The sequence below is a fragment of the Poecilia reticulata genome, linkage group LG21 (genome assembly GCF_000633615.1).
Source record: "Poecilia reticulata strain Guanapo linkage group LG21, Guppy_female_1.0+MT, whole genome shotgun sequence".
NCBI lineage: Eukaryota > Metazoa > Chordata > Actinopteri > Cyprinodontiformes > Poeciliidae > Poecilia > Poecilia reticulata.
In genome coordinates, this window is record NC_024351.1 from 108,291 (window position 1) to 119,464 (window position 11,174).

The following is an 11,174-nucleotide window of genomic DNA, read 5'->3' on the forward strand; positions in this document are numbered from 1 at the left end:
GGTGATCAATCATTGATCCACCAGGTGATCCACCAGGTGATCAATCAGGTGATCCACCAGGTGATCAATCAGGTGATCCACCATTGATCCACCAGGTGATCAATCAGAGGAGGTCAGACTGGTCACCAGTTGAATCAGTTCCTACTGAAACTGGGACAGAACCCTTCACTGGTTCCCACTGGCCACCAAGCTGTACCCAGCAGAACCGGATCCATCAGAACCAACCACAGCTCAGCTGTCTCTGATGTCAGCCAATGAGGCTTCGGCGGTGGGCGGGGCAGACCTGGTTCTCTGGAAGCCAACCCAATCGTCTTTACTGGGTTCCTTCCAGAATCATCCCCGGTTCTGACCCGGTTCTGAACTGGAACCAGCCTTTTGAGACAATCAGGTTCTGGATTGAAACACAGAGATTCTAACAATTTGCAGCTTATGTTTGGACTGCTCTGGTTCTGAACCGTCTGGAGACTAGAACTGGTGCCGATCAGGTCGGAAAAGGTTCTACTAGGAAGTGAGGATTGTTAGATTGTTACAGCATGCAGGGGTCAGAGGTCAGGGGTCAGAAAAAGCCGGGGTTAATCAGAAAGGTTATGTCTGAGGATCTTACACTGCTCTCTCTGGAGACGATGGAACGGAGGAGCCGTTACTGGAACAGGAGAAGAAGAACGTTGTTAAACACCAGAGAAGAAGAACGTCGTTAAACACCAGAGAAGAAGAACGTCGTTAAACATGGTGGAACTTCGTCAGTTTCCTCCTGAGCTCAGGAAGAGTAGCCGTTGTTATGAAAACAGCTAATGGGGATCCAAATAAACCAAGGTCCAGGTCCAGGTTCTGGTTCTGGATCATTAAGGCCTGAAGGAGAAACTGGACCTCCACCACCCAGAAACAACTGTAAAACTTTATATTCATTTATATATAATTGTTTGGAGATGAATCTGATTTTGTTTCGTCGTACATCAGGAAATAGATTTGTTCAGAGCAGGTCACTGTGAGCTTCCGGAGCCTAGAGGTCAAAGGTCAGGGTACCTGCGCAACCCCGAGTCATTCAGCGTCTCGTCGGGGATCAGCTCCGCCTCGCTCTGGGCGATCCGCATGGCCAGCTCCCGGTCCCTCCGCTCCTGCTCCAGCACCGCCTGCCGTGCCACTTCCTCCTCCCGCTCCGCCTGCAGCTGCAGCTCCAGCTCCGCCTGGCGACGGATTACAATCTGGATTATTTGGTCAGCAGGCGGAACCAGGACCAGCCTGCTTCCTATTTCTGTGGATGTCTCTGCGCCTCCACCTCCTGTTATAACAGCGTTAGCAGGAGTGCTAGCAGTTAGCAGCTAACAGGGTTAGCAGAAAGGCTAGCAAAAGGCTGCTGTCTGAATGAGAACCAGGTTAAATTAAATATATTTAAATGCTGCTGAGGTTGAGCAACGTTGGAGGAACTCGAGTTTCACACAGGAACTTCAGCGAACTCATCCAGAGCTGGCGTGAAAAACACCAACCTGAAGCCGCCTCTCCTCTTCCTCCCTCTTCTTCCTTTCCTCCTCTTCCTGCTTCCTCTTCAGCTCCATCTCTGCTTTCCTGCAGAGGAACAGACAGAAGGCGAGAGGGAAGTTCATCCATCTCTGCAGAAGTCCTGGGTTCCCTAACGTCCGGATCACCACGCATTGGGGAACCGTCTGGGCTGTGGACGGGCCGAGAGGATGAGAAACGGTGGACAGAATGTTCTGGGCTTTTATTGAAACGTCATCTTGCCATTTGCTCATGAACTGTGGATGTTCCTGAGCTAGACAAGCTAAATCAGTAAATTCAGCCGCCACAGCTCTGCTAGCAGTTTGGACTGGAAGACATTTGGACCATCAGTCCAGTGACGAAGCCGTTGCCAACATCAGTTATGAACATGTGACTCAAACCGGACACAGCGCCCCCTAATGGTCAGCTTGAACCTCCTCACCCTAGGAATGTCAGTTTCAGAAAAGTCTGACAAGCAACACGTGTTGCAACTTTCATTAAAAACAAAAATCGCTCACTAGCACAAATCCTGTCTGTCCACCAGGGGGCGTGTCAGAGAGTTTTATACCCCTGCGGTACCACCATCCAACCCAAAGAGGGCAGCACTGAGGCAGCTAGGCCAAATTTTCAGGATTACATTTAAATGAAAATGTCACAATTTTCACAGAAACCAAGACAGAAGAACCAATTTAGACAATTCATCAGGAGAAATGTTTGATTTGGGGTTTAGTTAGATTCAGATGAAATCAAAACGTTTTTGTTGAAATTATCACCACTGATAAACTTCGACCCATCTGCTGACTGATTTTCCCTCCTGACCGCTGAGATCAGGACGGCTGAAGGTCATTCTGCTGGGAAACGTGCAGATGAAGGCTGCATGTCTCAGGCTGCGACCTTCAGCCCGCGGCGCAGGGGGAGCGAGCCATAAAGCTCAGCCTGTCGTCTCTAATGTGTGACATTAGCGAGCGGCGGCTTGTGACGAACACGACGGCTCCATCAGTCCTGCTAAAGACTCCCAGACTGCAGCCTGAACGCGCAGCGGGCCGTGACCCGCATGCAGATCGCTGCCGCAGGAGGGGGGGGCTCCTACCGCTGCCTCCGATCACTGTGGCTCTGGGTCCGCCAACAGCGGGTCCGGATCACCAGGCGCCAGGGAGGAACCAGAAGAGGTTCAACCCTTCCAACCAACCCGGATCGTCAGCAGCAGAACTGGGACTGTCTGTCTGTGGGGAACCAGAGCCGCCAGCGCAGAGCCGCCGCCGCAGCAGGAAATATAATAAAAGTTTCCAATATTTCTGAGTTTTTCTGCATCAAATTTCGGGCCGACAGGAAAAACGTATTTCTGCCCAGCTGCAGTCTGAACTGATCCAGAGTAATCAGATTACTCCAACAGACTGGAGCTGCGCTGCGATTGGATGTTCCTACTTACAGGCGGCGCTCCTCCTCCTCCTGCCTGCGGCGCTGCTCTTCCTCCTCCCTCCTCTTCCTCTCGCGCTCCATCTCCTCCTGGATGCGGCGCAGACGCTCGCGCTCTTCCTCCTCCTTCTTCTTGTTCTGCAGGTCCATCAGCAGCTTCTCCGACCGCTTCACCAGAACCTGGTACTCGTGGTCGATGTCGATGCGGCTCATCACCGTGTTCTGGAAGCAGGCGGAGAGGGTCAGAGGTCAGAAACTTCAAGCTGAGGATTTGGTTGGTCTACATCTGACTTTATGGTCAGAGTTGCCATGGTAACCACCCTCGTTAAGGCAGTCCAATAAGCCGTCACCTTAAAGCGGATGAATATTTATGAGCAGCTGTTACCGTGACAACGCTCAGACGACAAAGTTTGTCCGTACAGCCGTCATTCACGGCACTATGAGCCCATCAGAGCCAGCAGAACGGCCTATTTAAAACCCAGATTCTGCCAGAACATCCATCGTCATCAGCTGTTAGCAGCTGGTAACTACGGCAACCATCGCGCCCAAAAATTGGCTCTATTGCGCCATCTGGTCCAGAAAGGACGGAAGAAAGAAAACTGGATATATATGCATCTATGGATGGGCTCACACAACAAGTGGCCCAAAATGTGCTGCCGTCCACCAGAACCACCAGAACCTCACCTTGATCTTCAGCGTCAGGGCGTTGATGGCGTTCTCCAGCTCCTGGGTCTGCTGGCTCATCTCCTGCTTTCCCTCCTTCAGGCCTCCCACCACCTCCGTGAAGTGGCCCATCCTCTTCCTCAGGTTCTGCACCTTCACCAGCCCGTCGATGCTGCAGACACACAACCGGGTCTGTTAGCAGAACCACAGGAACTGGGTCAGCTAGCGGGTCCGTTAGCGGCCCGGCTAGCTGGGCGACGCACCATTAATCCAACACTGATCATTTTGAACAGATTTCTTCTCTACATCAAGTTCAGCTTCAGGTCAAAGTTCACCCAGAAGCGTTCGTGAACCGACACGATCCACCAGAACCTCCAACCGCCATGGGTCCGGCTCCCAGTCTACTGTCTGAGTCACGAGTCGGAGCGGTTCTGCTTCCGACTATGACCTGATCCGTCCATCACTGCAGAATCCCCAGCAGTCGTCGTCGTCGCTCCAGTAATCCCCGACGGCGCCGCTCAGCATGCTGTCAGAGATGATGAAGGAAACGGCGCTCCAAACGGTTCTAATCAGACGGATTGGCGGCCCGGAACTATCGCACGCAACGAGCAGAACGCCGGCGGCGGCCGGGGAATGAAGTGGAGGGAGCGTGGCGGTCAGAGAGCGGGAGGAGGAAGCTGCTGACCGACGACAGGAAGTGTGACCCACCGAGGCTTGTGCTTCTTCCTGCAGAGCCACATGCGGACCGTCTTCTGCATGGTGATGCAGGCGCCGGCCCGGTACAGGATCTTGTTCTTCACTGCAACAGACAGACAGGAACCACTTTAACCAGCTGGACCCAAACCGGACACAACACCAGAACCGCAGAGAGTGGGAAGTTAAAGGCCCAGAGTCCACCAGGTGGAGACATCTAGTGGCTCACATATGAAACTGCAACGGAGTTAATATGTTGAGAGCCGGAAACAAATATAAAAAGATTTTTAAAGTCTTGATGCTGCAGCAACCATCAGAACCAACCGGTTCTGGACCAGAACCGGTTGGTTCTGACCAACAGAATCATCGTCTCTTCATTACTGTGAATAATCTCGGCCTGGATCAATGATGGACTGATTAGTGTCAGCATTTATAAATTCACAGGTTTCCAGGAATGTCATGATGTGAGTCGGGTTCAGTTCTTGAGGTTCTGATCCGATAGCAGGAGGTTGAAACAGAAACGACTGATTGGTGTGGATGGGAGAACGTTGAGGCAACGCTTCAGGAGAAACGATGGGAGGTGAGGAAGCTGCTTACGCTTGATGACGGACAGAGCGCACCACTGGACCTTCTTCCAGCGGCTGTGGATCAGCCACTTGTTGACCTTCTGGACCAGCTCCGCCAGGTGCTCCGGGTCGGACCTCATGATCTGGTCGAACTCTGCGAACTGGAAACCAGTCAGAACAGTAAGTAACCTCTCTGAGAGCCTGACTGTCACGCTGCCGTCTGATGTTCTGGCGAAGGATTCCCTGGTCCGAGTTGGGCCTCCAGAGCCAACAGGCTCGGTTCTGATCGTCGGATCGGTTAGTCTGGTGCAGAAAGGAAGGAAGGATGTCTCACCTTTCCAGGGCGGAAGAACACTTTGGTGAGGCCGAACTTGTAGTCGTTCTCGTCGAGTCCCAGAGCTTTGAACAAAGCCTGCAACAGAAAAACACAACGAGGGTCTTAAAATCAGCCGAGAAGGCCCGGTTCCGGTCCAGAGCTTCAAGAACCCACCTTACAGAAGAGCCGCGGGTCGAGCCGGGTCAGCTTGGGCGGCATGTACTTCTGGTACATGTTGTAGAGTTCGTGGAAAGGAGCTCTGGAGGGGAAGCCGCCCTGCATCAGGTCCAGAACCGACACCATTCCTGCAGAACACGGCCCAGAACAGAACCTCAACATGTCCGTTCACAATCGGGTTCTTTCCATTTTATTTCCCACGTGACATGAATGACCAGCACCAGAACTACAGCCTGGTTCCCTCGGCGGCTCAAGTTTAGGCCCATTTATTTAGCATTTGTGCCTCTTGGCAGGAAATTCTCTTTCCACCGTTTGCAACAGATTAAAGGACGAACCAAAGTCTCTTCACTGTTTGGGCAAAAGAGCCTCACTAGTCAACAGGTACAGCTCTCGGTCCCTTTGCTCCTTTTATCTTCTGTTAGGAAGCTCAGTGGGCTGAGGTCAGAGGTCAGAGTGGGACCAGGACCCCATGGGCTGAGGTCAGGGCGGGACCAGGACCCCATGGGCTGAGGTCAGGGCGGGACCAGGACCCCATGGGCTGAGGTCAGGGCGGGACCAGGACCCCATGGGCTGAGGTCAGGGTGGGACCAGGACCCCATGGGCTGAGGTCAGGGCGGGACCAGGACCCCATGGGCTGAGGTCAGGGCGGGACCAGGACCCCATGGGCTGAGGTCAGGGTTAACCTCAGCTCATGGGGTCCTGGTCCCGCTCTGACCTCTGACCTCAGCTCACCCTAACCCCATGGGGGTTAGCTACAGGACCCTAAAACGGTCCTGTAGTTTCTCTATGGTTAATCAGCCATGTGCTGGAGCAGGGAATGCCCCTCACAGGGAGACACCATCATATTTCCTGAGTTTAACGCAATAGGCTCCGCCCCCAGGCTAGCCTGCTTCTTGATGCAGAGAGTTGCAGGAGCTCCTTAACCTCATCAGGAGGTGCTGGTCCAGTTGGGCCTTTAATCTGAAAGTAAAGCAGAGCCTCATCCCGTCTAGCTGCAGGAGATGAACATGTTCTCAGGTTCTTGTGGAGAACAATCTGGTCGGCTCTCCTGATTGATGCTAATTAGAGGAGCTTGACCCGTCTTCTCTCCAATTAAAGCCAATCACCAGCGAACGACCTACTGCCAGAAACAGGAAGGAGCCCCAGCGGTTCGTACCGGAGCACTGCAGCTGGGAGAGGATCTGAGCTCCTTCAAACTGGTGGCTGACCATCTTCAGGTTGGGTTTGATGCAGCGGATGAAGCTGGAGCCCTGAAGGAGAAGCGGATCAGTCAGACCCAGAGAGCAGAACCAGAACCAGCGCCCCTGCAGGGGAACATGACTCACTGTGCTGCGCAGCTTGTCCAGGAGAATATTCAGCTGCATCTGCAGGAGAAACAGGAGCTCCGTTATCAAAGCAGACGGTTCATGACCACATCTCTGCTGGATCCAGCAAATTTATTTTCTGGCCTCTCGCTGAAGCTGCTTCGGGTCAAACTGGGTCAACGTGGTGAAGCGTTTGAACGGCAACACTAAACTGACAGCTGCCATCAGCATCTCACGCACATCGAGGACACGCAACACCTCTCCACAGGATGTGGTTACCATAGAAACACAGGAGCTGACAGGAACCAGAGCCTATCAAAGCCCGTCAGGTCAGGGTGGGGGACGGAGCGCGGCGGGTCAGAGGTCATGCTCGGCGTCCGGCTCACCTTGAACTTGTTTCCGACGCTGATGAAGCTGAGCTTCCCGGCCTTCTGCTTGGCGTCTCGGCTGCTGGCGGCGTTCTCAAAGAGCCGGCGGACGAAGCCGTCCTTGGACTCGCTCACCAGGCTCTCCAGGGACATGTGCAGCGCGTCGTTGTTCTTCTCCACAAACTGGGTCTGATGAGAGACACGAGGACACGTCAGACCCTGCAGGGGTCCGACCGGGCAGCCAGACCAGGTGATCCGGACCGGACCAGGCCCTCTGCTGAACCCACCGTCTCATAGCACACGGCCCCAGCGAAGTGGCGAATGATGAAACCTTCGTCGTCCCGGACGTTCCGGTGAACGGTCAGCTTGGACTTCCTGGGAATCTGCGGGACACAGAGACAGAGTCATCAGGACGTTTTCCCAGAACCACCAGAACCGACCGAACTGATTTCATCTACAGACGGTTCCAGTTCAGACTGGAAGATTAACAGTTACATTCAGGTCTTTTATTTTGAAAACGCAAAGTACTTCCTTCACCAGCTGATCATTGGATGTGGAGATAAAAACCTTTTATTATTTCAAGAACCTAAACTCATCTTTAAATGATCACAGCTTCTAGTCGTTTTCTGGCTTCCAAGTCTGTTTCCCTCCTTCAGTCCGGTCGACCCGGTTCTACTGGAACCAGAACATCTGCTCCACCTCCAGCTGCTCTGAGTCAAACCAACCTGTTCCCCTCCTGGCCTGTGGGGGCGCTGCACCAAGAACCACTGAAGACWCWGAGCAACTTCCTKCTTCACCAGATGGAAACAAGATGGAGGATTTCAGCGGTTGGAGGATTTCTCTTTAGGCTAAAGACCAGGAGCCATTTCTGCTGCTAGCGCTAGGCTAGCATGTTAGCTTTGGTTGTATTTACCCAGAATGCCCTGCGCTGTAGTCCACTTCCTGCTTTTGGAGCGGTCTGCGGTCGGTCCGCTTGGCGTTCACATTCAAACCGAACCCAGAACAAAGTTTGGAGGATCAGAGGTCAGAGGTCATCTAGGCTTCACACCTCACCAACCAAACCAGACTTTCTAGGCAAAGTCCAGTTCGTTCCCTAATGATATTGTGATTATCCATGAGGGTCTGTGAGCTGGCAGGGCGGTCTTGGTAAGCCATTGGTTCCAGGCTTCAGCTGCAGCAGAGGGACTCACCGTGAGGCGGAAGTGGTTCCTGTGCTTGCTGTGAACCGTGTCGGTGAAGTGCTGGTCGCTGGGCTGAGGCAGGCGGTTCTCCTCGTCCAAGATGTCCAGAATGCCCACCAGCTTGGCCTCCACCAGGTCTGCAGAGACAGAGGAGACGCCCTGATGAAGATGAGGAGGAAGCAGCAGCTGCAGGACATCCAGAGAGACCTACCGATGCAGTCCTGGTTGTCGACGTAGTGAACCTCGTTGACCCCCAGCCCCTCCTTCTGGTACAGCTCTTGTTCCTGCAGAGCAAACCAGACCATGAAGGTGAGAGAGAGAGCGTCCAATCAGGACAGGTGATGCTGCTTCCAGCTTCCTGGGATCACAGGAAACCAGAACCCAAGCAACCGGGTCTGTTGTCATGGCAGCATCTCACCTCCTTCAGGATGCGCTCGTTGAAGAACTGCTGCAGCTTCTCGTTGCAGTAGTTGATGCAGAACTGCTCAAAGCTGTTGTGTTCAAAGTATTCTGGAAGACAGAGAGAAGATCAGAGGTCATCTCCTTCCCACCGACCCCTTTTCCTCATCGTGGACTGACCGAAGCCGGCGATGTCCAGCACGCCGATGAAGTTAGCCGAGGAGTCGAAGGGGAAGCACTGGTTGACCCGCGTCACCACATGGTCGAAGAGCCGGCTGTAGGTGGCCTTGGCCAGCGCGTCCCGGGCGTTGTTGGCCTGCTCCACCTTCAGGGGCACCCTGGGGAAACACGGGGTGACCTCTGACCTTTACAGACTTCACTAGGGAGAGACAGCTGCCCACCTGGCCATCAGGTTAGCAACAGCTGCCAGGAACTGGAGCGTGTCAGGGTTGACCACAGATCGAGTCTTTCAGTATAAAGCATTGCCGACTGCAGAAGCTAAGAGGATGCACGCCGTTAATTGTTGGACCAATCGAAGAAGAGGTCAACCTTTGACCTCTGCTCAGATAAGAAAAACCCAAACTGATCTGCTGCAGAGAGAAACCAGGCAGTTACCAGGCTTCACCCATTCACTACAGAATATTCTGTCTGCACAGCTAACACAGGTAGCACAGCTAGCACAGCTAMCACAGGTAGCACAGCTAACACAGCTAGCACAGCTAACATAGCTAGCACAGCTAACACAGKTAGCACAGCTAACACAGCTAGCACAGCTAGCACAGCTAGAATGCCGCTTCCCTTGAAGGCATTTAGTTTAAACAAAATCAAACAATGATGTGAGAGAGAAAATTACTTCAGAGATTGAAACAGTTTCAGATTTCTGTATCATATGATGCTAATGTTTATGCTAGTCTGAGCAGCATTACTGATGCCAGATGGCTTCCACTCTACGATAATGTGCCGATTTGGTAGCGGCCTGGTCTGCGAAGGTTAGGGCCAGTATGAGCAGCCGGCCATTTCTTCAGAACAGGTCAGAACCTCAGTCAGGTCCAGCAGCCCCGGTTCCAGCAGCCTGAGCTTTATACAGCTAATGGGTCGTTAGCTTGTGTTCTGGATGGTTCTGCTCACCAGCAGTCAGTTCAACTGTTTGGTTCTGGTTGACTTCTAACAACATCTTACACACTTTCTGGGCTGGACCAGCAGAGCAGAACCAGGCAGCTGTTCACTAGTGGAAACAAATTCAGGAGAATTTGTTCTGTTCAGGCTAAAGTCGTGTGTGTGTGTGTGTGTGTGTGTGTGTGTGTGTGCGCGCGCATTTGTTTGTAATACCTTGTGGGGACTATTTTCCTGACACAAACTACATTGTGGGGACCCACTGCTCCTTGTGGGACTGAAGCCTGGTCTCCACAAGGGGAAACGCTGTTTTTGGGTCAGGGGTCAGATATAGGACTACGGTGTGAATTGAGTTTTGGTTAGAGTTAGGATAAGGGTAAGGATTAGGCTGTAGAAATGAATGGAAGTCAATGGAAAGTCCCCACAAAGATAGCCATGCAAACGTGTGTGTGGTGAGCAGCAGCTCTTACTTGATAGCCGTCCCCTTGGCGCCCCCTGCTGACGTGAGCATGACCCTGGTGGTGAGGCTGACCCTGAGGTCGTCCTGCTCCAGGCCCAGCAGCTCAGCGCAGTGCTGCAGCGTCTGGCCCGACTGGTTCCTGATGGTGCAGCCGCCTGCAAGACAAGGAGCAGGGCAAATCATTGGTTTTGCTGTTGCTCCGGTTAAAGTGGAGCCTGTCGGGGACCAGGGGTCACGACCTGAGGCTGGGAGCTGCTTCACAGAGCAACACCTGGTGCTGCTCGATACAGACATGAAGTCGTTATGACAATAATACATATATGTATATATGATTACATGCTGCCTGATCACACTAATGTTAGGGAATACTCAATAGTAAGCAATGATTTACCATGGCAGCTATGGGTAATCGTTATTTAGCCACAGCGACCGACAGTTAGGTTGTTGCTGCAGCGCCTCCTGCTGTGCGCTGTGAGTACCATGAGATTTTACTTTAAATAAAACAAGAAAAAAATAGTGATTATAAGTTTTATTATCCAACCCTCTTTACTATTAACAAAACTGTGTAGAAAAAAAAACCATCCAGTACGTAGCGCTCATCAGTGTGAGTCTGTGGGGGTCAAAGGGCACGCCGAAGCCCAAGTCTTACTGGTCATATTATTGCTTTTGTTTATTTGGCGGCTTGGTGTTTTTCTGTAGCTAAAATGAATGAGTGGAGTTTGAACCTCCTGTAGTTCTAAGATTCAGCCTGAGCTTTTTACCATGAGCGGTTCTGACGGGTCGCCTGACATCAGCAGATGTCGGGGAAAAAAATGTCCGACAGATCGGAGGGCAGCACTAAACTATCAGTGCACCTGAGCAGCCAGAGCACAACCAGCTCTCCAAGCGCAGCATGTGTGTGTCGCATAACAGCAGCACTGACCTAAACCAACACCGACCTGAACCAACACCAGCCTAAACCAACACCGACCTGAACCAACACCAACCTAAACCAACACCAACACCGACCTAAACCAACACCAAC

At 52.5% G+C, this 11,174-nt stretch overlaps 1 protein-coding gene across 1 annotated transcript in view; it reads right to left on the reverse strand.

Moving 5' to 3' along the window:
• LOC103457075 (unconventional myosin-VI-like) overlaps positions 1–11,174 on the reverse strand; it is a 30,595-nt gene that overhangs the window by 5,843 nt on the left and 13,578 nt on the right. The window contains exons 12-29 of the mRNA XM_008397002.2: positions 10,161–10,305; positions 8,758–8,915; positions 8,597–8,688; positions 8,390–8,462; positions 8,188–8,315; positions 7,285–7,380; positions 7,016–7,186; positions 6,651–6,689; positions 6,482–6,575; positions 5,323–5,453; positions 5,167–5,244; positions 4,864–4,993; positions 4,282–4,372; positions 3,595–3,745; positions 2,924–3,132; positions 1,485–1,563; positions 1,024–1,184; positions 605–643 (exon numbers count right to left, since the gene is read on the reverse strand). Of these exons, the coding sequence (XP_008395224.1) occupies positions 605–643; positions 1,024–1,184; positions 1,485–1,563; positions 2,924–3,132; positions 3,595–3,745; positions 4,282–4,372; positions 4,864–4,993; positions 5,167–5,244; positions 5,323–5,453; positions 6,482–6,575; positions 6,651–6,689; positions 7,016–7,186; positions 7,285–7,380; positions 8,188–8,315; positions 8,390–8,462; positions 8,597–8,688; positions 8,758–8,915; positions 10,161–10,305 (2,065 nt within the window). The remainder of the gene's footprint in view (positions 1–604; positions 644–1,023; positions 1,185–1,484; positions 1,564–2,923; positions 3,133–3,594; positions 3,746–4,281; positions 4,373–4,863; positions 4,994–5,166; positions 5,245–5,322; positions 5,454–6,481; positions 6,576–6,650; positions 6,690–7,015; positions 7,187–7,284; positions 7,381–8,187; positions 8,316–8,389; positions 8,463–8,596; positions 8,689–8,757; positions 8,916–10,160; positions 10,306–11,174) is intronic.